The sequence below is a fragment of the Orycteropus afer genome, unplaced genomic scaffold, assembly GCF_000298275.1.
Source record: "Orycteropus afer afer isolate SDZICR_OR568_19922 unplaced genomic scaffold, OryAfe1.0 scaffold00001, whole genome shotgun sequence".
Classification (NCBI taxonomy): Eukaryota; Metazoa; Chordata; class Mammalia; order Tubulidentata; family Orycteropodidae; genus Orycteropus; species Orycteropus afer.
Genome location: NW_006921588.1, coordinates 20,163,689 through 20,189,444, shown reverse-complemented (window position 1 = coordinate 20,189,444; position 25,756 = coordinate 20,163,689). Strand labels below are relative to the sequence as shown.

Below are 25,756 nucleotides of genomic sequence, written 5' to 3'. Positions count from 1 at the left end.
GCCAGCCTTCTGGTTAGCAGTCAAGTGCCTTAGGCACTATGCTACCAGAGCTCCCTCACTTCCAAGTAGGATTTTTAAAAATCTTAAAAGTTAGGGGGACGCTCCTATTTTTGTGTGCGAGGAGCTCGTCCTCGCGTGCGTCCTAGGACTGCACGCGCGATGGGGTCTAAGTTCGTCTACCCGGGGCCCAGAGGCTTTGTCCCGGGGTGGCCGACGTGGGCCTCAGCGGCCAGGATTGGGGTACCTAGAAGGCTCGGTCGCCCGCCTGAGGGAGCGGGAGGAGAAGAGTGGCAGTAGCGTAGAGGCTGAAGGCGCGTGGAGCCGGCCCGCCCTCCTCACACAGCCTCCCGCTTGGCGGCTGGGCCGCAGGCCGCGCCCGTTTCTCCAGCCCCGCCGCCGGGGAGGGGTTTCCCGGGACGAGCCGGCCCCTTTTATCCAGGAAGTGAAAGCGACGTCGGGGTCAATGAAAACAAACGGGGAGCCCTGGGGGGAAGGAAGGCTGGCAAGGAGGAGGAGGGAGTGCCGGGGCGCGGGAGGGAGCTGCCTGGCGGCGGAAGAACGAGCAGGAGGCGGGCCGCGCCTGTGTTCTTGCCGCTGCCGCAGCCTCGCCTCGCCCGGGGATGCCCGAGCCCGCGCGTTGCTTCCTCCGAGGACAGTGCGGCGCCTGCCGGCTCGGCCTGTAAGGGCCGCCACGTCCCGGCGGCGCGCGCCGACTGAGGGCGGCTTGGTGGCAGCGGGGGGCGCCCGGGCAAGTCCGGAGGGGCTGCTCCAAGCTCCGCGCCTTCCTGTACAAACGCGGCCGGCGCCGGGCTGGGAGGATGCGCTGCGCGGGGTTCTGAAGGATGGAGGGGGTTCTGTACAAGTGGACCAATTATCTCACAGGTAGGGGGGCTAGCGGGCTCTCGGGGGCAACGGGGAGAGACGGAGGGTTTGGGTGAGTTCAGGCGAGGAGACTCACAGAGAGTGGGTTTTACCTGGCGTCAGGCTTAATCCCTTTCTGTGTTCCTTATAGAGCCCATCTGGCCTCTTCAGGGAGAGTTCGGGACTGCGCACCTTCCTGAGGGTGGGAAGTGCACCTGACCACTTCTGTGAAAATACTTGTTCGCCTCTTGTAGCCTCCAGAACAGTTCCCACCGTACATGTGTTGTTTCAATCCCAGTTTTATTCACAGTTAACATTTTGTTAATGCCAGAGTTGTCCACGTATTGGATTGAAACGGACCCTGTAAGATCATTTTTTTTTTTTTTTTTAAGAAATCGTTTCTGTATTTCTCTTAATTTCTTTAGCTCCAAACGCTCACTTGTTGAAGTTGTTAGAGTTGAGCAATAATGAACTTGGAAGCTATTCTTAGAAACTATTTTTTTAGGGTTTGGTTGTCAATGAGGTAACTTTATGTTTGGAATTCAGCTGTGTATGAGACATGATGGAAGAAAGTGTAATACACCAAAGTGGACCAGACGATCCGTTTCACCCATGAAGTAGGTTGGAAGGAAGAACTCCGAAGAGTTACACGTTTCTGTAATAATGAGAGACTAGAAGGGAAGGGCACCTCTCCATGATACCAACGACCTGGCTTATTAAAAATGCCTTAGGGCTGAGTTATAGTCCTATCTCTGCCATTAGGTAGCAGTAAGGGCAAGTCACTTATTCTGTCAGGATCATAGGCAGTTAAGATCAGTGTGATCAACTAGTTTATCTTGAAGGTTGTTGTTGTTGTTGTTGTTATGTGCCGTCGAGTCGGCCCCGACTCATAGCGACCCCTCCTTGGGTTTCCGAGGCAGTTATCACTACGGAAGTAGGATTGCCCAACCTTCCTTCCGAGGAGTGGCTGGTGGGTTTGAACCGCCAGTCGTCTGGTTAGCAGGCAAGTGTCTTAGCCACTATGCTACCAGAGCTCCCTTCTTCCAATTCTAGGAATTCATGATTTCACCAATTAGAGGAATGGGGAATGCATTTAAAATAAATTTAACTAGCAAACAGATTTCTTGGTCCGGCATAATAGACGAATTTCGACTTGGCGCCCCTTTACTAAGTCTGCCAAAAGTTGAACCTTTTGGTAATTTTTTGGTACACTCAATTTGTGTCCACCTGGCCTGGTGGACCTTGTGCATTTCTCTTTAAGGATCGTCACTGTTGCCCCTGTTTTTCTGATTAATTGGAATGCTAAAGCCAGGTTTATAGCAGCAAGGGCCTTAGAAGTTAGGACACATGGATGTTTTATTTTGCTCTCATTAAAAATATAGACACTTTGCTTCTATAAATGACATGTTTTAACAGGAAGCATTTTTAAAATGCGAGAAATAATGATTTTTTCATTAAACATTTTTATTTGAGTTGCTGTGAGAAGTTACACTGTTAAGTTGAGGTGTAGTGTTAAACTTTTAAGACTGTATTGCTATGCGTTGATATGCAAATGATCATCTTTTTGCAAACATTTGTAAGCCAATTGCCCTGGGAAATAATGACTTGAAACCACTTAGCAGAACCCAGAGCAGGGGGCGATGACTAAGATTAAACTTGGTGATTGGGGTGAAACTTGGTCTTGGTGGTGATTTTTGTCATTTCCTATTGTATGATAGAGTACCAGCTGGTTGAGCTTTTAACCACATGTGCTTTAGGTTTCAATCTTTGCCACACATTTCAAGTTAACCACTAGTTTGCGGTATAGAAACTTGGTGAAACAAAATATTCTATTTGGAAGAATTCCATTCTTAAAATTTAAATTTGACTCTAAGGCATGCTGATCATTACTTTTAGTTCATCTTAGGTGCGTAGGATGAGGAGCTGTTCATACTAACTAATCTTTGAGGTGTCTTCCAATTTAATGATAGTTTTTGGAGAAAGCTTTGCAAAAAAAAATCCTATTGGATTTCAGTAACATTTGGTAGTTTGAGATAAAAAGAATGTGTTTTCTGGGGAAAAAAAAAAAACCACGAAGTGAATATCTTTTTCACAGGTATAGCCCTCTGTTATATAAATGTGTGAATCAATTTTTTTTGTACCAATTACAATCCCAACAATAAATAGCTCTCTGCTTATCTCCCCCCGTGACTATTCCTTCTTAGCTATGCATTACTGTCTGTCCAGCTTTCCCCCTATGCAGTTGCTGCCCTGATCTCTCACATTTGATTGTTCTAAAGAATACATCTCCCTGGGTAGATGTTCTGTTAGTAGGCCTTTCTACTATTTGGCTGAGAGCTAATCCACAGAAGTGAGTCCAGTTTCAGGCTGGAAAGATAAGCTGGGGCCATAGTCTCCGGGGTTTCACCAGTATCAGTATCTTTCTGACCAGTAATTCTGGTCATTTTTGTGATTGTGAATTTTGTTCCATGTTTCTTCCTCTCATTCTACCCAGTGTCTCCAATTTGGATTCCTTTCTGAGTGGTTGGCATTGGTAGCTGGGTGCCATCTACTTCTCGTCTCAGGTTTGTAGAGGTTTTAGTCCCTTGAACTATTTCTATATGACTTTGATTTTCTTCTTCTAGGAGCTCTGGCAGGAGCTCTTGCAGCGCAGTGCCTAAGGCATCTGACTGCTAACCAGAAGGCTGGAGGTTCAAACCCACAGCCACTCCTCAGAAGGAAGGTTGGGCAATCTACTTCCATAGTGATATGACCTTGGAAACCCAAGGAGGGGTTGCTGTGAGTCGGGTTTGACTCAAGGGCAGTGAGTTTGGGTTTTTTTTTTTCTTCACTCTTCTTTGTTTCAGATGAGGGGAGACCAATACTTGCTTCTTAGAGGGCCACTGGAAAGCTTTTAAGATCCCAGTTGCTACTCATGAAAGTAGAATGTAGAATAGTACTTTCATGTACTATGTTGTGCCAGTTGAGTTTGATGCCCGCCCCCCCCCCCCAAGACTATGGTCCTTAGCCCACAGGCCTGGTGACTCACTCCTTCAGGATGCTTGGCTGTTGCTGAGAAGCCACCCAAGCTTGTCCCGTTCTATAATGTATAAGAATATTTTTGTAGCACAAATACACATCAATTACAGTTTTTTATGAAATATTTCTCCAAAAGGGTATGGAGAGATAATTAACAGCCTTGCTTAGAAAAATGTATCCAACCAGAGTTACCTTTTTTTTTTTTTTTAAAAAAAAACCAACTTGTTATTCTAAAATATATCTGACAAAAATTTGCCATTTTAACCATTTCTAAATGTACATTTCAGTGACATTAACTACATTCAACATTTTGTGCACCTATCACTACTATCTATTTCCAAAATTTTTCACCATCTCAAAGCCAGGGTTACCTTTAGGTTGCTACAAATTCTAAATGAATCATTTTACTCAATGTTTAAGGAAATAGTTACAATAATGTGGACTTGCAAACTCACAATTTGTCTTATAAGCATACTGTACCTGAGGTGAAGTTTTCACCACACTTTGTTTATAATTGTTTGCCAGGGTGAACTGGTGATTGAAAGATGGTGTTTTCATCATTTCTATACATACTGAATGCAATATACTCATGGATATACTGCATGTATATACTGTTGTGGATAACATATGATATCTCATTTTACTGGTATCCAATCATTCATTCATTTATTTGTTTAATCATTTGAGAAAAAGTTTTCTTTTTTTAAGTATCTGTTATGGGTCAGGCATAATTTTAGATGTTGGGAATGGAGTGATGAACAAGATAAATGTGATGTCCCAAAAGAACTTACCTTCTAATTTGCTAGGTATCATTACAGGATGTAGTGTTCCATAAAAATAAATTTTCTAGGCATCTGAAGTGTTTTGTTTTTAAATATTTTGGATACTCATCTTTCTAAACTATATTATGACATTCTCTGCCTTCTTAAACACAGTAGCAAAGTAGAATCTAGCCTTTTTATGTTAACTCAGAGTTGTCATTTCAGAAGTGATAGTGGTAGTCCATAAAGACAATGTTCTATATCCTACTTTGGTGAGTAGCACCTGGTGTCTTAAAAGCTTGAGTGGCTATCTAAGATGAAACTATTGGTCTCTTCTAATCCGGAGGAAAGAAGAGTAAAGAAAATCAAAGACTCAAGGAAATAATTAGTTCAAGGGACTGACTAATGGACCAAGTAAACCACAGCCTCCACTACCCTGAGACCAGAAGAACTAGATGGTGCCCAGCTACTGCTAAGAACTTCTGATCAAGATTGCAGTGGAAGGTCTGGGACAGAGAAGGTAGAAAAATGTAGAATGAAATTCAAAATAAACAAAGACCAGATTTACTGGTCTGGGAGAGACTGGTGGAACCTAGAGACTATGGCCCTGGGACACCCTTCAGGCCTGGAATTGAACCTGCCCCTGGGAATCAACTTTCAGCCAAACAATAGACAGGCCTATGAAGTGAACATCAACACCAAGAGGAATGTACTCTTCAGAAATAATCAACCATACGAGACCAAAAGGTAACCTGTGCCCCAAAATAAAGCTCAAATGATAGAAGGAACAGGAACGAAAGACAGATGGAAATGTGGAACCCAAGGAGGAGGTGGGAAGAATACTGTTCCATTGAGGGGATTGCAACCAGTATCACAAAACAAAATGTGTATAAATTGTTGCATGAAAAACTAATTTGCTCTGTAAACTTCCACTTGGATGACAATTAAAAAAAATTATCTATGTATCTATGGTATACTTACGACAGTGTAACAGGAAAATAAAAGTGATATAGGTAAAGTGTTTTAGACAGGTAAGTCTGAGATCTGTATCACGGCATAAGAGTCATTTGCCTTTCTACCACCACTCCGTATGCTGAGTAAATAATGCGAGAAGCTGGACTATATGAAGAAGAACTTGGCATCAGGTTTGGAGGAAGGCTCGTTAACAACCTGAGATACACAGATGACACAACTTTGCTTGCTTCTGAAAGTGAAGATGACTTGGAGCACTTACTGATGAAGACTAAAGACTATAGCCTGCAGTATGGATTACACCTCAATATAAAGAAAACAAAATTCCTCACAACTGGACCAATAAGCAGCATCACGATAAATGGAGAAAAGTTGAAGTTGTCAAAGACTTCTTATTACTTGGTTCTATAATCAATAACAATGGAAGTAGCAGTCAAGGTATCAGGTAATGTATTGTATTGGACAAATCTGCTACAAAAGACCTCTTTCAGGTGCTGAAGAGCAGGGATGTCTCCTTGAAGACTAAGATGCCCCTAACCCGAGCCACGGTGCTTTCAGTTGCCTCATATGCATGTGAGAGCTAGAAACAAATAAGGAAGACCAAAGAAGAGTTGATGCTTTTGAGTTGTGGTGTTGGCAAAGAATGCTAAAAGTACTGTGGATTGTTAAAAGAACTAACAAATCTATCCTGGAAGAAGTGCAGCTGGAGTGCTCCTTGGAAGCGAGAATGGCCAGACTTCATGTGACCTACTTTGGTCATGTTGTCTCCATTCTCTGGAGAAGGATGTCATGGTTGGTAAAGTGGGGGGTCAATGAAAAAGGGAACAGCCCTCAATGAGATGGATTAACACTGTGGCTGCAGTGATGGGCTCAGGTATAATAGAGATTGTGAGGCCAGCACAAGACCGGGCAGTGTTTCGTTCTGTTGCTCAGAGGGTCACTATGAATTGGAGGCGGTGGCACATAACAACAACAACAGAACACCCACCACTCTAGGGACAATCTGGCCCTGGAAAATTGGAATTGATAAAGTGACTAGGATTTGAACACTCAGGGTTAAAAAGTGGTACACGTTAGCCTAGAACACTTGTGCTCAATTGTGACTTAATAGTCACAGAAAGAACAAGGATAGTCCCATTGCCTCTAGCATGATCACTGTGTTATTTAGTCAGTGAACTACTGTAGATTAGTAGTGTGCTCAATAAGATTCTAGGGAACACTGAGTTTGGCCTGTAAGGGTAGTCAGAGTTGGGCACTGAGGGAAGCCATCTATGGTAGCTGTATGCTCTAGTCATTGAATAAAAGTTAAATAAATGATTGCAGTTTCTGGCTGCTTCTGCTAGAGCTGTTCAGCAGTAGAGAAGGGAAGGGGTGGACATCCATGCTCTTCCCACAGAGTATGCAGCTTCTGTGAGAGACTGGAGTTCATTTAGCACTTGCTGTGTACAGGGGAGTTTGCTTAGGCAATATATTTTATAAAAGAAGAGAATGTCATATTTTGGAATTAGAGGGCTTAGTGGCACCTGAGAGGTCATATAGTTCAACGCACTCATTTTGGGAACTAGAAATTTTAAAGGTTTATTAAAAGGAAAAGATTTATTCCAGGTTTCTGAAACAATAATAGTGGAGCTAGAAGCATGTCTTTTGTTGCTTTTTCCATTAAATTATAATCCAACTGTGTTCCCTTTTAGGAAAAGAGAGGAGTTATGTTGTACCCTTATAGCACTATTATTGAGAATCAGTCTTACGAGCTATTGATGAGAATTTTCTCCCTACAAAGTGTAGATTGATGCGAGAACATATTGGGCAAGACTTGATCATTAAAAATTTCATTGTCAGCATATTATTTTAGACCTAAGACATACTGTGAATGGCATAGTTTGAAATCACAGTTTTCTAGGTGGTGAAAGTAATGCATTTCCTTACTAACCTTTTGTTATTTATGATCTTTGTAGGTTGGCAGCCTCGTTGGTTTGTTTTAGATAATGGAATCCTGTCCTACTATGATTCACAGGATGATGTTTGTAAAGGGAGTAAAGGAAGTATAAAGATGGCAGTTTGTGAAATTAAAGGTAAGTGAATATATGGAATTGGAGGAATTTGAAGTTAGGGAGTAAAGCTTCATCATACTCCATCCAAAAGGAAAAATCTTTCTAACCAAGTTTAGAGATCCTCTAATATCATTTATTTCCTTAGTAAACTTTGGAACAAAATGAAACAAAGGTTTAGCATTGCTAAACACAATTTTTTGCTCTCTCTCTCTCTATAAATGTACTTTGAATTGAATTCAGAATATTTGTGCTAGTCTTCTTCCACTTTGAATTTGAAATTTCACCAATTTCTTGTGATGCTACATTAGTGTCCATGCTGAGTCTACAAAGTTCTCTTTAATTTTCATTGTAGAAAGGTGTTACAAAGGTTAGAAACTGAGAAACTGAGCTGTAAAGATAAGGTCAGTTATGTTGGGTTTTGATAAAATATGAAGTTAGAGTCATAAACTGGTTCTTTGCTGGATCAGAGATAAGCTCTACTAGGTGATAGTAATGTTCTTTCCTAAACTGGAGAGAAAATTCAAGAGGTCATGCTGATTAAATTTTATGAAAAAAGGTTCATTTGTATGTGTGGTTGGGCAGTGGAGGAGCAGGTAGACAAAATGATAATAAAAAATTTTTAAAAGTTTTAAATTCTCCTCCAAAGAGAAATGAAGGAGAAATTAGAGCATGAGACTGGTGAATGTTAAACTCCCTGCAAACTTTCTCCTTTCTTCTCTGTAGCTTGAATACCTGCCATTCATGAAAGGTGGTTTCTTTGACATGGTGTGCTCTTGTTTGAGGCTACCAGATACACCTGAGTCACCTAACCAGTATTTTCAGTAATTAATCATCTAATTTAGGGCTTTTACCAGACTTCTGAGCCCTTTATAATATGGCTTTACCTTGCCTGTCCATTTCATAAATATCATTATAGTAAGTCCCCAGGTTATGAACGTTAAACTTAAGAACAACATATAATTGCCCTTTAATGTTATGTAAATTTCTCCTCACTTTGAAATGATAGAACTAACCCCTTCTTGCAACAAATTCTTCATCACAGTCACCTTCATGTGCTGCACCTGTAGCTTTTAAATCACTGAAAAATGTTTGAGGCTTTTCCTACGCTAAACACCCACTGCCATCAAGTTGATTCCAACTCAGTGACCCTATAGGACAGAGTAGAACTGCCCATCGGGTTTCCAGTCTTTCCGAAGCAGAATGCCTCATCTTTCTTCTACGAAGCAGCTGATGGGTTTGAATTGCTGACCTTTTGGTTGACAGCTGAATGCTTTAACCACTGTGCCACCAGAGCTGCTTTTCCTTGCATTAAAGTAAGACATAATAAAAGTCATAGTCACCTTTTCTGACTTACCTAGAAATTTGACTTACATGCACATAGGAATGCATCTCATGTGTAACCCAGGGACTGCCTGTACTCTGCAGTACATCAAGGCTTCAGATAGGCTTTTCTCCCTATATCCTCAATGCATTCTGTGTTTGTTTTTCTTCATCTAAGCCTTTTTTTCATACTTTTTTTCTCTTAACCAACTCCTACTGTCATCAAATTATTATCGGAGCCTTTTTCATTTCCTGCTTCTTCATAGCTTTCTCACAATTGTAATTGCACATGAAATCTACACCAGTCTGTTCAGCATCTAAGTTTGGTGATTGGTTTTGGTCTGTCAGGTTGTTTTCTTAGTTAAATTGTCAGCTCTATGACAGCAAAGACTGCATTTTTCTCCCACTACCAGCATTTCTCCATTTTACCAGCATTGCTCTGAGATGAGTGACACAAGTTTAAGGAGCACTGGTGGTACAGTGATTATATATTCAGCTGCTAACCAAGAAGTTGGCAGTTCAAACCAATTTCTTGTGTTCAAACAAGCCACTGTGAGAAAAAGATGTGGTAGTCTGCTTCTGTAAAGATTACAGCCTTGGAAACTCTTTGTGGCAGTTTTGTAGGGTTGTAGTGAGTTGGAATCGATTCCATGACATGTCTTTGGGTTTTTTTTTTGTTGTTAAAACAGATTTAATCTTACAACAGAAGTTTGAGATTGGAGATTGGCTTAGCATAACATTCTGGTTTAGCTCTCTTTTGTCAGCGTATTAAGGAGGAAAGAATAAAGAATAGGAGAGGGTGTGAAAGGAGGGAAGAAGGACAGGGCTCCAAAATACCTATGCTTTTCAAGTGATTATAAATGCTCCATTAGTTGAGAACTTTTGTTCTAATGGAAACAACAGCAACAACAACAACAAAAAAACACCTCACTGGCATCAAGTTGGGTCCAGTTCATGGAGACTCCTCCTTGGATTTCTGAGGTGTCACCTTTATAGAAGTAGATTGCTCAATCTTCCTTCTGAGGAGTGGCTGGTGGGTTTGAACTGCCAGCCTTCTGGGTAGCAGTCAAATGCCTTAGGCACTACGCCACCAATGGAAGGTGGCTATAAATTACTATTTACTGTGGTAGGCTTGCAGATATCAGAACATAGACTCTGCTTTCAAGGAAGTCAGTAAATAATGTGTGGTAAGCCTGGCAATGCTTTTTAAGATACTACAGAGGTCCCCAGGGGAAGGAGTTCTTGAGTCTCACTTCTCAGTGTTTCATCGCTATTTTCTTTTTCACGTTCCTCCACAAGTTTGGCAGCACTGGCAGTGTGAATATATGTGAGAATGGTGGTTTGGAAGGTGCTCCTAAGTAACCCCTTAAGGAGTGGCACTGGTTGTACCTTGGATCATAGTTTGTTGTCTTAGGTGTCTGAACCATCTAATACTGTATAATAGTGATTTGGTTCTCCCCAAATTACTTAATGTCTGTGATCAATAAAGAGCTCTGGTGCCACTGTCATTAAATGCATTGGGCTGGTAACCAGAAGGTGAGCTGTTCACACCCACCAGCTGCTTCATTGGAGAAAGGTGGGAAAGTCTGCTTCCATAAAGATTTATGGCATTAGGAACCCTGTGGGGCAGTTCCACTCTGTTCTGTAAGGTCCCTATGAGTCAGAATCGACTCAGTGGCAGTGGGTTTGGTTTGGTTACTGTAGTTCCCTTTTGTTTATCATTGCAGTCCATTCAGCAGACAATACAAGAATGGAATTAATCATTCCAGGAGAGCAGCATTTCTACATGAAAGCGGTAAATGCAGCTGAAAGACAGAGGTGGCTGGTTGCTCTGGGGAGCTCCAAAGCTTGTTTGACTGATACTAGGACTAAAAAAGAAAAAGGTAATTAATAGTTTTTTCCCTATGGTGACAGTATTTTCTCAAACATAAACATAAATTTATCATTTCCACTTTTAGTAATATATCCCAAGAAATAATCATCATCTTAGAAAATTTGTAAATAATGTTAAAGTTTAAATTTAAGGAAATAGTTCAGTAAACTATATGCTGCTTACAAGGATAAGGCTAATCAAATATCAAATCCATACTTTCCTACTTTTCTATTCAGTTCTGACATCAGCTGCCCATGTGGCACTTCTTTCTCTGACCATAGCCACCTGGAGCTGGGTCAGATGTCATAAATTAAAAGGGCACCATCCTTCAGACTCTGCCAAACAGGCAGATGCAAGCTGGAGGTTTGAGAGCTTGCATGGCACCTTCACCTCTGACATGCTGGCTACAAATTCAGAGGTCTCTCTTTACCCCTTCAGGATACCAGCCACAAGTTTGGGAGTCCCTTAGGGCTCCCTTGCTTCTGACATGCGGGCTCCCACTACTGCTTTGGGTTCAATAACTTGTTTCAACAACTCACAAAACTCATAGAAAGTCCTGTACTTACGGTAATAGTTTTATTGTAGGAAAAAAGGATACAGACGAAGAGATGCGTAGGTCAAAATCTTGGAGGCTTTCTACCGTGAAGCTTCCATGTCCCCAAAAGGGATGCACTACCTTCTCACATGATGGATGTCTTACCAGCTGGGAAGCCCATGGAGCTTCTGTGTCAGAACTTCTTTTGGGGGTTGGAAGGGTGGGGATTTCACAAGATAGTAGTAATATGAGGTATTATACGGTGGGGCTCACTGGCCTGGCCAGCCGTCACTTTATCACCTCACACAACCTGTTAGGTGTAGTCTGGAGACTTTACTGAAGACACTGAAATGCCAAAATTTTAGAGTTATCTCTCAGGAACCAAGGTCAAAGGCCAAATCACTTTATGTATAGCTCATGCTCCTTCCATAGGCTGATTATGTGGCCATTAAAATATTTATAAGGCATTTTAATAATTGGGAAAATGTCCAATATTGAATGATAATTATAAAAAGCAGAATTCAGAACTACATATGGTGTTAGTATGCATTGATTGGCTCATAAAGGATATGTTAGAATTGGTTAAGTTTATACCACTGGAAGGGAAATGTGTGGGAAGGAGACTCATTTTTATTTTATACTCTGCTGCTTTTGACTTTGCCGTGTGCATATATTGTCCATTTAAAAAAGATTAAATAAAAATCAAAAGCAGAGCGAATGCCTTATGGTATTAATTAAATGCAGATATAATGTGAGAGTAACAATAGTATTTATATCTGGATAGTGATTACAGTTATTTGATTTTTCTCTTCTATATATATATATTTAGGAGCTCTGGTAGCATAGTGGCTAAGACACTTGCCTGCTAACCAGAAGGCTGGTGGTTCAAACCCACCAGCCACTCCTCGGAAGGAAGGTTGGGCAATCCTACTTCCGTAGTGATACTGCCTCGGAAACCCAAGGAGGGGTCGCTATGAGTCGGGGCCGACTCGACGGCACATAACAACAACAACAACAACATATATATATATTTAGTTTTCCAAAATTTTCTATCAAGTATTACTTTTTAAATTAAAAACCAGTGAAAGCTACTTAGTGAAATCAACTAAATTATGAGTATTCAAAAGTGAAGGCCTAGGATTAAATTTATAATGATTTCAAATACATGAAAGAACATGAAGAACATCGTGGATAGAGTATGGCTAAGGGCAGAGTAAGGAGCTGTGGTGGTGTAGTGCCTAAGGCATTTGACTGCTAACCAGAAGGTTGGTAGTTCAAACCCACCAGCAGCTCCATGGAAGGAAGATGGGGCAATCTACTTCTGTAGAGATTTACCTCCTTGGAAACCCAAAGGGGGTCTTCTCCATGAATCAGAATCAACTTGATGGCAGTGAGTTTTTTTTTTTTTTTGGTAAGGTCAGAATAAGAAGAAATGGACTTAAGTTGGGGCAGAAATTAATATTCAAAACCATTTGCCATAGATTTGATTCTAACTTGTGGCGACCCCATATATGTGAGTAGAACTGGTCATGCTCCATAGGGTTTTCTAGTGGCTAATTATCTAGAAGTAGATCATCAGACTTTTCTCTTGAGGTGCCTCTGGGTAAAACTTGAACCTCTGAACTTTCAGTTAGCTTCCAGAAATTGATTTAGGTTAGATCAGATGGGCAGATAGAGCTGCCTGATCCTCTCTGGCTAGCAGTGCCACAAAGCAGTGCTGCTGGCTGGGCACAGTGATTACAAAGAAGCACTAGAATCTCCTGTGGGTATATTTTTCCTTTCTCTGCTGCTTGAATTTCTAGCTTAGAAGGTATTGGCTGGTGAGTGGCTGAGATTATGGCTGAATAGTTAGTCTACTTAGAGATATTAGCAAGAAAAAATAAAACTCTTAAAAATATTTTGAAAATAGTATAAAGTAAAAATGAAGCCATGGCAGGAACAGAAGGAAATGAATGAATGTTTCTATATAATAAATTTAATTACATAAAATTTGAAAACATTGATATGCCAAAACATGCAATAAAGAAAATTGATAGGGCGCCGACAGATCTGGGAAAGTATTTGTGATGTACAGAATAGAAAAAAAGGCTACTCTCTGTAATGTATAAGAACTTTTACAAATTACTGATTTATATATTAAGAGAAAAACCTGAGTTGCTGGGTAGTACAATTGGTTAACACACTCAGCTGCTAACTGAAAGGTTGGAGGTTCCAGTCTACCCAGAGGCACCTCAGAAGAAAGGCCTGGCAATGTACGTCTGAAGAATCAGCCACAGAAAACCCTGTGGAGAATGTAAAACAAATGTGCCCTGTAGATTTGCATCCAAAGCACGGTAGAATTTAAAGAAAAAGAAAACCTGTGGAGTGCAGTTCTACTTTGACACTCATGGGGTCGCCATGAGTTAAGGTTGGCAATTGGTTAACAGAAAAAACAAGTGTTAGAACTGGAAGGATGGGTAAAGGGCAAGAAAAGCCAATTCACAAAAGAAGAAATGTAAGTACTATTCATATGAAAGACAATAAGTAATAGAGTGAAAACGTCCTTTATAAAACATCCTGTATAAAACATCCAATTTTTCTTTAATTCATCACCCTGTTTCTGGAAATTAATTTACCTAGACAGTGAGTTGGGTCCAACTTAAGGGCACATAACAACAACAACAGACATTATGGCAGATATATGACTGTCATTTGATTTCCAATGAGGTAAATAGAAGGCTATTCCTCAGGACCCCTGTATCCCATGTCCAAAGTCTTACATCTCTTAAGCAATAGTTATTTATGTTGATTGTCTTACTTTTTTTTAATGATCCCATTTTGTTATATTGTTTAATGAGTATGAAAATAATTTCATTGAACATTTGTATATGTTCCTTTCAGAAATAAGTGAAACCAGCGAATCTCTGAAAACCAAAATGTCTGAACTTCGTCTCTACTGTGACCTCCTAATGCAGCAAGTTCATACCATCCAGGAATTTGTTCACCATGATGAGACTCACTCATCTCCCAGTGTAGAGGTACAACAAAGATACTTCCTGCCAGTTCAGTTACGCTTTGGCAGAATGCTAGTGGAGGAAATACTTCCCATAAGAGAACAATTTTCAGAATGAGCTATTCTGAACTTTACAGAAGCCTGTGTGGGAATCTAAGGGATCTTCTAGGTTATAAATGTGCAGCTGCAGTAAAGCAGGAAGCAGCACATTTCTCAAGGGAATCAAGGCCTATCTTTGCAGCCAATCTCATAATTTGTGGGTTAGGGTAGAGAAGAAACTTTCCAGACTTTGTTTTCCATGCTGACTGCATGAATTTTTGGATAATTGCTATTCTCTTTCTTTTGTTACTAAGATCCTAGCTTCAGGTACTGAGAATTGATCATTCAGTTTTATGAAATAACTTAAAAAAAAATTCTCAGAACAATGATGTAGAAATCAAAATTCAGATACAAAGGACCTGGATGTGAACCCTGCTCCTCTTCTGATAAAAGGCTAGCATAGGTTCTTGTCCTCTTACCTTATTTGCTAGAAGTAGGAGAAGAAATTTTTCTACTTCTCCTGTGTCCTCCTCCTTGCTTCTACCTGTTGGGGAGGAATCTTGTGTGAGGTAGTATATAGGCTGCAGATAACAGAAACCCACACCAATAGTACTTTCAACCCTAAGAGTACTTACTGTTGCACAGCAAGCTCTTTGGAGGTTGATGCCCTCATTATTTGTTTCAGCAATTCAGTGTCAGCTTCAGGGACCCAGGCTTGTTTGATTCTGCCCTTCTTGGTGTGTTGGGTTTTTCTTCTCACGCTTGAGGCTTCAAGATAACACACACAGGCAGGATGTAGTGGAGTGGCCGGGGTGGAGAGAGATCTTCTCAACTTGCCATCCTTGCCTTTTATCAGGGAACGAGAATCCCAGAAACTCCTCAGCAGACTGCTTGTCATCTTTTTTGAGTAGGCCTACCAAACTAGGAAAAATGAATATTTGGCAAAGAGGACTGGAAAAACCATGATTGGCTTAGACTTCCAGGGTTCATCTTTCAGGGTCAGGGCTCTTTGCTGTCCTAAAAAAATGGGGTTTTTCTTTCTACCAGGGAAGATGTGGGAAAATGGCTGTAGGGTAGATAAGAATTGTACCTGTCCCTAACTAATTCTCAGGCTGTTCCACTGCCTGTGACCACCTTCAGAATTCTGATTATATGAAACTATATGTAGGTAATGAGAAAATTACCACTTGGGCTTATCAAAGATAAACTTTTGTCAGTTTTTCAGTATATGATATTTGGTTTAAATGCAAATTCTTAGAATCAAGTTCATTTATTACTTACCTGAGAGTCACTTTTTTTTTTTTTTTTTTTAATTTTATTGTGGTTTGGGTGGGTGTTTACAGAGCAAATTAGTTTCTCATTGAACAATTCATACACATTTTGTTTTGTGACATCAGTTGCAGTCCCCTCAACGTAACAGTGCCCTTCCCACTACCTCCCTGGGTTTTCTATTTCCATGTTCTCTCACAGTAATATGAGAGATGTATTGTTCATGTGTTGTTTTAATTTTCTAAGGTAGTTTATTTTTAATAAATTGGAGCATATATCCCTTGGAAATAATGTTTCATTACTTGATTATAAACTTGTGTATGATTCTACATAGTTGTTCAACTCTTTGTAATTTTTCAGAACATGAATGAAGCCTCTTCTCTGCTTAGTGCCACATGTAATACATTCATCACAACACTAGAGGAATGTGTGAAGATAGCAAATGCCAAGTTTAAACCTGAGATGTTCCAGCTGCCCCATCCGGATCCTTTAGTTTCTCCTGTGTCACCTTCTCCTGTTCAAATGGTTGGAATTTTTTGTTTTTCTCCCAAAGAAATTGCATTTTTGTGGGTTTAAGTATTTCTAAGGGGAGAAATTGTTGAATTTTTTTTTGGTGAGGGTTACGAGAAGGACTTTTATTTTCCATTGGAGCATCTTGACTGATGAGCTCAGCCAAGATCCTGATCCTCTCCCTTTTGGAGGGACTGGGTAGGGCCTGCTGTGAGTTGCTTTACCCATTCATCCATGTGTGCCAAGCAAATGTTCTAATTCTGTGTGTGCTGTGACGTGAGAAATGTTGGGGAGTACTGTTCTTGGTAAAAACATCACAATGGAGTAACATTAAGAGATCTTTAAAGGAATTGTAAGGGATTTGAAAAGATATGTTACAATGGAAACAGTACTTTGTAATCAGTATGGGGATTTGAAGCTTAGAGCCACCACGTGTATCTGAGTAGGCAAGTTAGTTAATCTCTTTGAACTTCAGTTTCTTCCTTATAATAGAGGTCTGAGTGTGTACATCAGAGGGTCACGGTGAAGAGTCTGACATTCTGTAGGCGTAGGTGCTTAATGGTAGTTTTTTACCATCTGGTTACTGTGGAACAACAAGTACTCTTTGCTGGGGGTGGCCAATCTGTTGTCCTTTCCAAGCTAATACATTTGCTCTAGTGCTGTGGGGAACTCACAGGTGAGATCAGGTTTGATGCAACTTTCAGTTTTTTTTCATCAAAGTGTTTTAGGGGCTGTTTTGTAGAAGGAGGAATGGCACATTTGTAAGGGTTTATGTCTGCTATTTTAGCAATTCCCTAAAGACTTGCTAGTTAGAAGAAAGAATAGGATCCAGCTTATCACTCGGTTCTCATATCCTCCACAGCAAAGTTAGTTGTTTGGGGTTTACCAAAAGATTATTACCTAAATTTATTTAGATCACTGTTTTCTAATTGTGTCCTCTGAGACAGGTATATATGAAAAAGAGTTTTATGGCCAACTTAGTTTGGGAAGTGCTACGTTAACCTAAATGAATGGAGGTTTTTTTGTCTTAGGACTTCTCAGGGAGCTCTGGGGGCATAGTGCCTAAGGCATTTGACTGCTAACCAGAAGGCTGGCTGTTCAAAGCCACCAGCCACTCCTTGGAAGGAAGGTTGGGCAATCTACTACCGTAGTGATACCGCCTCGGAAACCCAAGGAGGGGTTGCTCTGAGTCGGATCCGACTTTGGCAGTGCGTTGTGTTTTGTTGTTGTTAGGACTTCTCAGAGCCTCTTGTATGCTCACGTGTATTATGAATTTCAGAGGGAGAGATAGTGTGCTGTGTTTCTGCAATTTAACTAGTAAACCCTTTTTGTTTATTTTGAATAAATTCTCACAAGACTTGTTGAGTAGAATACAGTTTGACAGTGTTGCTTTTTAGAACAATTATAAGATTCGTTGTGAACTGTTAAATAAGGTACATATTCAGACAAAAAAAAAAAAAAACAGACATACAGTGCCATGTTCATGAAATTAATATACAAGGGGTATGCTGTTTTTTTCTCTTTTTAAAAGATGTAAAAGATTATGTACGACAAACACACTTCAAAGCTTCCTCACTTCTCATTGAACTTCTGAGAAAAACGCCTTGTTACAAATGCTTTGTTGTCCATAGAAGCTATATGTGTGTGTTATTTGTGCGTTTGGTTTCTTTTAAATCAAATCCTTTTGTTAGTAGAAAAATTACAGGAAATCCAATAAGTTGATCTAGGAAATGATTAGGTTAGGGGCAGCTTATTTTTGCCAGCTCTGCCATTTTACTTAATAAATAAAGCAAGAATTGTGGCTTGTGGTAATTAGTTCTGGAGACACATAACCAATGCAGGTAATGTCAGACAGCCTTCATGGGCAAATCTTTTTTTTTTTTTTTTTAAATAACTTAAGTAAATGAAAAATAAATCTGAAAGATTTGATAACTATTTAACCTGATATTTACAAAAACTTTATGTAGTTAATCTCATTATATCCCTCTTTAGAATACACTTTATTTCAAATCATTGTGGAAATTCAGACAATTGTCATTTTGATCCACAAGTTGAGTGATTATCATAGTGAGGATGTCATTGGGGGAATGATCTTAAAGGAAGTGATTTATGTTATAGGAAAGGTTAACATCCAATTGCATCTTCATATCAGTCACATTAATCCTCCTTCTTATTGGGTAGTCATTTCTGTTATCATTCCAACTAGGATTTCTCAGAGTAGCTAAGGCTCATGGGCAAATATAGAAGGCATTTACATAAACATAATGTTTATGTTGGGAGCTCTGGTAGCATAGTGCCTAAGGTACCTGACTGCTAACCAGAAGGTTGGTGGTTCAAACCCACCAGCCACTCCTCGGAAGGAAGGTGGGACAATCTACTTCCATAGTAATACTGCGTCGGAAACCCAAGGAGGGGTCCCTATGTGTCGGATATGACTCGATGGCACATAACAACAACAACAACAATTTGAGCCTTAAGGTTCTTCTTTTGAGTTCTTTAAATATTTGAATAATTAATGCCCTTCTTCCATGAAAATCACACTTTACAGCATCTGCGTATCAGCTACCTGAATAATGAATGGTAAAGAGAAGCTTTGCTGTGAGACTCTCCTCTTGCTTGTAAAAGAGAGAGAGACTTATAGAATATTTTCTGGATTGGCTAAGTAGTCCTTTCCATCACAAATAGTGTGACTGTTGGAGTAGTTAATATATGCTGCTTTTGTACATTTATATATATTATATGTGTATATATGCATATATTAAATATTATAAAAGTTGGTTTTTAGAATAGAGAAAAGAATAGAGCATGTTTTTTTGTATAAGTTGAGAAAGATTCCAATTAATTATTATTATGGAGAAAGTTTGACATTTTACTATGTTACTTGAGTCTGTAAAAAAATTTCTTTTTACCAGTCATCTTTTTCTCTGACTGAATTAATGTTATGACAATAATAATAGGGCTGCATTATTTTACTTGTCATGAATAATGCTAATTTTTCTTTTTTAATTTCTAGATGAAGCGTTCTGTCAGCCACCCTGGTACCTGCAGTTCAGAGAGGTAAAATAACTTTTTCTTTTAGCCACATTCTCTCAAAATTATACTTACTTAAGGGAATTCTTTGAGCTTTTAACAAGTGGTGTGGAATGTAAGCCTTGTATGGACAGAATTTGGGTCAAATTTGTACCTTGGTGCTTAGTATAGGGCCTTACCACAGTAGGTAATCAGCAAAGAAAGAGTGAGTGAATACATTAACTAATAAAATAAGCATCTGACCAGGTACTGTACTTTTTTAGATGTTTGAAATTACATCAGGTGTTGGTTTGTGGAGATCTGTTGGTGGTTCATCAGAGCTCCAGAGCTGAGGCTCATTGTGCTGCAGCTTTTTATAGCAGCATATGTTCATGCTGAGCTTTTGTTGTCTTAGATGATAAAGATCTCTGAAATACTTAGAAGAGAAAACCAGTTTACATTTAAAAGTACATGGTGGTATCAACACATTTTTTAAAAAATTATCTTCTGGGTAGATCTTGCTAAGATCCCGTTGTTCTTAAACTGTTCTTTATTTTGGTAGGCAATAGTCTTTTAAGTTGCATTGGTGGATGTCTTAGTTATCTAGTGCTTCTATAACCAAAATACTGTAAGTGGATGGCTTTAATGAACAGAAATTTATTCTGTCACAGTTTAGGAGGCTAGAAGTCCAAATTCAGGGTGCCAGCTCTAGATGAAGGCTTTTTGTCTCTGTTAGCTCTAAGGGAAGTCCTTGCCATCAGTCTTTCCTTGGGTCTAGGAATTTCTCAGTGCAGAGGCCCTGGGTCTAAAGTCTGCTCCCAGCTCTTATTTCTTTGTGGTAGGAGATCCTTTTCTCTACTCTATTCTCTCTTCTTTCATCTTTTGTAAGATAAAAGGTTATGCAGGCCACACTGTAGGGAAATTCCCCTTACATGGATCAGGGCTGTGACCTGATTAAGGGTGTTGCAGCCTACCCCAATCCCCTTACAACTGATTAGCTTTTCACATCAGATGGTGTAATGGTGGATCATTACATAACTGTCAAATTATATCATGTAATTGCCAAACCACTAAGAATCATGGCCCAGCCAAACTGGCATATTTTTGGGGACACAATTCAATCCATGACAGTTGTCTTATATGGTTTTCTGGAAAGTGATGCAATTATAGCAACACTAGCATTTATTTCTCTACATTAAGAATGTCAGATCCTAAAGACAGGCATATGAGTTGAACATTTACCTCAAGTAGATACTCTCCTTGGAGAGAACAATCATGGGAGAAAAAAGGGCTGCTTTTGCACAGAGAGACAGCTCAGGGGGCAGGAGTGCATGGAGGGATGGACACTGGGAAGAGGTAACTATGGGGAGGAAGTGGAGGGGAGCTGTTGCATTGTGGTAAACCGTGGTCAATGTCATGAGACAAAGTATATGTGAACTGCTGAATGGAAAGATGGAAAGTGAATTTGCTCTGTAAATCTTTACCCAAATCACAAAAAAAAGAGAAAAAGAATGTCAGATCCTAACAGAGCCCTTATTATTGCTTTGTCAATTTTGTTTTTCTTCTCTGATGATTATGTGATCTTTGATTGAACCATCATGTGCTCAGAGGAGTCCCATGATGATGTAGGTATCCAACCCTATAAAATGAGAATGAAGAGTTTTAGCAATTGAATTTTCTAGTAAAATGGAAACTTAATCCCTTTGACAGACTTTTATTTGTATGATAGAAATTTTTCTTACCTGTATTTTATTCTTTCTTAACTAAAGTACATTGAGCACAATTTAACTTTTTCTTCATGAATCAAGGCCATTGTTAAGAACAGTAATTTTAGACTGTCCTACAGTGGGTAGCTATAGAAGCCCTGGTGGCACAGTGCTTGAAGTGCTTGGCTGCTAACCAAAAGGTTGGTGGTTCACACCCACCAGCTAATCCATGGGAGAAAGATGTGGTCGTCTGCTTCTGAAAAAAACCCTGTCGTGTTGTTCTGCTCTGTCTTATTAAGTTGCTATGAGTTGGCATTGACTTGACTGCAGTGGGTTTCTTTTTGTTTTTTTTCTTCTAATAGTGGTAGCCAAGTGCTGTTTAAGAGTGATAGTGATTTGCTTCTATGTTTAATTGATCCTAGATAGATTTTTTGTTTCAATAGGTTTTTTTTTTTTCTTTTTTAACTGTCTTTTTTCACTGCTGTCAGTGGATCTGCCTTTAGAATGCCCCCCACCTACTTGCCCCTTCAGTGTGCTGTTTATAATCAGTTATGGATCGACACTAGACAGTTGTATTTGTAAAATCCATAGCTTATTTATTTATTTATTTTTTAAATCTTTCTTTCTTTCTTTCTTTATTGTGATTTGGGTGAAAATTTACAGAGCAAATTCACTTTCCATACAGCAGTTCACATACACTTTGTCTCATCACATTGACTACAATTTACGCCAATGCAACGGCTCCCCTCCCACTTCCTCCTGATAGTTACCTCTGCCCTGTCTCCATCCCTTCATGCGCTCCTGCCCCCTGAGCTGTTTCCCTGTGCATAAACAGCCCTTCTTTCTTCCATGATTGTTCTCTCTAAGGAGTGTATCTACCTCAGGTAAATGTTTAACTCATATGTCTGTCATTTGTTTGGCTGGAAGCCACAGGAGTGGGTTCAATTCCAGATCTGAAGGGCAGCTAGGGGCCATAGTCTCAGTGGTTCCATCAGGCTCTATCGGACCAGCAAACCTGGTCCCCTCCCCTTTTTTTTTTTCCAAATGATTTTGCCTAACTCTTGTTCTTTAAACATTTATGAATCACTGATTTCTGATGAAGGCTGCTCATAGCTGGACCCTCCCTTGTGGATACAGTTGCTTCTTCACTATCCCCTTTTCTATTTAGTTCTGCTCAGAGCCCATCTTCCCCAGGTTACCAGCTGGGTTCTAGATGGTTTGACTTACTTGTGGTTTGACCTCTGAATGTTGCCGAAATACTTCTTTGGACATAAGTTACTCTTTCATTTAAAGAGAAGCCACTTAAAACTCCGATTAAGTTGAGAGTGTTTTCATTTGTTTGCCAAAAAAACCAAACTCACTGTCATCGAGTCTATTCTGACTCATAGTGACCCCCATTGGGTTTCTGAGGTGGTAAGTCTTTACAGAAGTAGATTGCCCAGTCTTGCTTCCACAGAGTGGCTGGTGGGTTTGAACCACCAACCTTCTGGTTAGCAGTCATATGCCTTAGACACTGTGCTACCAGAGCTCCTCCTTTCATTTGTTTAAGGTCTTAAAAATTAATGCGTTTTCCCCTCCTAACTTAGTACTTTTAATTTCATTTGCAGGAGTAGTCACTCTGTAAAAGAACCAGTGTCTACTTTTCACCGACTCTCCCAGCGACGCCGAAGAACCTACTCAGATACAGACTCTAGTAATGATATTCCCCTTGAAGAGCCAGATAGTAAGTTAGATGGGCTCTACCTCTTTCTTTGGTCTGGTTAGCAAAATTGTTGGGCTCTGAAATTGATGGGAGTGAAAGAATACTGACAGTGAACACTGTACTTTGCCCTTGAATTAATTCCTTAATTCAGAGCTAAATAAACAGCACACAATTAACAGAAGCTCATATATCCTCTTACCAACAGCTTTGTCATTGACTGAGAAGTGCTGAATATCTCATTATAAAACAGAATATCATAACCTTTTCCTTCCACTAAATTTACAATAAAAAAAATTGTTTTTGAAGAAAGCATAATTATAATTTGGATTTCAGGGGGAAATAAAGACACATTTTCTAAGTTCAAAGGAAAATAAAATCAACATTGTTGCTTTACTCAGATAACTTGAAATGGCTGAGGAAAATAATTTTGCCTGGTGGTAGTGGTGAATTATAGTAGCATTCATTGCTCTATCTTTTCTCTTTTATTACATGAGATAGCATACTGTGACTGAATATTTTAGGAAGAACTTTGTAATTTTTGCTAAAATTTTATTATTTTTCTCTTCAGAGAAAAAGCTTTGAAAGTGTGGTAGAATATCTAGTTAGACAGTAGTGACCTTCATTTCCAGTAAACACAAATATGGCCATATCATTTTATTTCTGTTAATAGACTTCTGCTTTTCAAAGTCTTACCCTGTGAAACACGTGGGATAGAAATTACATACAGTTCCCAATTAAGGAACAGGTTGTTTTCCAAGAGTTCATTTGTAAGTCAATTGTTTGGAACACAGATTTTATTTCCCTTATGGAAACAACATAATAAATGATGATTAGATCTTTAGATAGCTTTAGAAGAGCCCGGCTAATTCATATTATGACTGAAATAGGACAAAGCAGCATTGCATTTCTAGTATTTGAATATATTGAATACATTGAGTGAGGTAGAGCAGTTAACTAGAAAGTTAAACAGTTTAATTAGAGGAGGATATAGAGTTCATAGGAGCCCTGGTAGTGCAATGATTAACCACTTGGCTAGTAACTGTCAGGTTGGTGGTTCAAACCTACTAGTTGCTTCATGTGACAAAGATGTGACAGTCTGCTTCTTTAAAGATTACAGTCTTGGAAACGCTATGGGGCAGTTCTACTCTGCCCTATAGAAGACCCACTGCCGTCGAGTAGATTCTGACTCATAGCAACCCCATTGGGTTTCTAAGGCAGTAACTCTTTACAGAAGTAGATTGCCCAGTCTTGCTTCCATGGAATGGCTGGTGGGTTTAAACCACCAACCTTCTGGTTCACAGATGCCTTAGGATCATTAATAGTCAGAATTGACCCAATGACAATGGGTTTATAGAGTTTGTGGAGATTCCAAAAGGGACTGCTGGCCATTTTCCAATCTTTAGAAGTTGGTGGGATCATTTTCTTTTCCCCCAAACTACTCTGTGCTCATTCCCATGTTGGATTTAAGTTGGAACAATGAGTTGATAAATAAGGGAGGGGAAAAAAGCATGCGATGGGAAGGTTAAGGCAGAGAAAAACTTTTCTGGGCCAACTGAGCAAGACTTAGAAGGGAAAAGGAAAAGTGGAAGAGGGTTCAAGAGGTTGGGCATGTGAGTAAAATACTACTTGAGGCAGAATTAGATATGTACAGTGAAAGACAGTGCAAAGATGGGGAGCACAGCAAATGCACAGTATCCAGATACTGGATCTGTTCTTTCTTATCTAATTAAAAAAGCAAAACACAAAACCTATAACCTATTCCTCTCCTTCACTGCCCTTCCTCTATAGGAATTACTCATTCATGTGTTTCCCCAATGACTTAGTACCTACTTATTCCAAATGGACCTCAATACCTTTTCACCAAAAGGCTGCTTCTCCATTCGGTGACTAACACCATCTTTGACCCACTGTCCTAAGCCAGAAACCTAGGTGTAGACCAGTGTTTCTCAAACTTTAATGTGGTTACAAATCATTTGATGTTCTTAATGAAATGTAGATTCTGATTCAGTGGGTAGTGTGGGGCTTGAGATCTGCATTTCTAACAAGCTCCTAGGTGATACCAACACTTAACCAACAGTAACAAGATTATATACAAACTTCTTTAGCATTCTTTTTGGAGCTGTTTATAACCTATTGTTTGTTAGAAGTGACATTTACTACTTGACTGCTTTTATCTTCTATTTCTAGTTTCATATATAAAGATACTAAGATATAGAAACATTGTTTTTCCAAGATCCCATTATTAATTGTGGAAAAGCAGTTAATCAATTGACTAGAACCCAGGTCGACTGATTCCCAGCTTTGTTTCTTTTCCTTTTCCTGCTCTGTTGCCTCATATTGTCATTTCTGACTAGGAGTCATTATGTACTGCATTCATCCCCTACAAGAAGAGCCAGCAGTCCAATAGCATGGCCTCCAACGCCCATAATGGTGCTGCCCTTAGCCCTGACCCCACCCCACAGCCTTCAGAACTTTCTTTTGTAAGTCTTTACCTTCAACTATTCATTTCTCATCATTTCTCTCTTATTTTTAGGAATTTTAATATCTTTTTAATATTTATTTTTAAAACTATTTGTAAAATATTGTGTCTGAAGTTTTAGTCTTTGTAGTCTTCTGTACTATTATCATCAGGCTAAGTGTTTTATCTTTTTGTCTTCTCTTTAGGAATTTGTTCATGGCACAATGAGTGGTTTGGCTTTCTAGCAAAATGCATAATAGAATACTCCAGGACTCAGTTGTGTGCTCAGTATCTTCTGTTTGCCCTGCACCATTCCCCATCCTGCTGTGTCCTGAGCATCAGTGGGGTCTCTGACTTCCTGGCTTCCAGATGGGTTTGGCCAATGGGGGTTATTGGCAAGAGACAGGAAGAGGGAAGCAAGTAAGGTTGGCATTTATTTCCCCAGTCTGAGGTTGGCTTCTTCCCTTGCCAGAATGTCACAACTTCAGCAGAGTACCTCTCTCCTGTAGCACTCTGGATTCTCGGAATTACTTCCTCCCATTGATCCTTCACGCATTGTTGTTGTTGTTGTTGTTATGTGCCGTTGAGTGGGACCCGACTCATAGCGACCCCTCCTTGGGTTTCTGAGGCAGTATCACTACAGAAGTAGATTGCCCCATCTTCCTTCTGAGGAGTGGCTG

At 39.8% G+C, this 25,756-nt stretch overlaps 1 protein-coding gene across 1 annotated transcript in view; it reads left to right on the top strand.

The window, feature by feature from the left end:
* The first annotated feature begins 842 nt into the window (after positions 1-842).
* The window catches only part of PLEKHA3 (pleckstrin homology domain containing A3), a 32,544-nt gene continuing 7,630 nt past the window's right edge, over positions 843-25,756 (top strand). The window contains exons 1-7 of the mRNA XM_007937007.2: positions 843-882; positions 7,568-7,684; positions 10,711-10,866; positions 14,272-14,408; positions 16,052-16,216; positions 19,215-19,258; positions 22,524-22,639. Coding sequence (XP_007935198.1) covers positions 843-882; positions 7,568-7,684; positions 10,711-10,866; positions 14,272-14,408; positions 16,052-16,216; positions 19,215-19,258; positions 22,524-22,639 — 775 coding nt within the window. The remainder of the gene's footprint in view (positions 883-7,567; positions 7,685-10,710; positions 10,867-14,271; positions 14,409-16,051; positions 16,217-19,214; positions 19,259-22,523; positions 22,640-25,756) is intronic.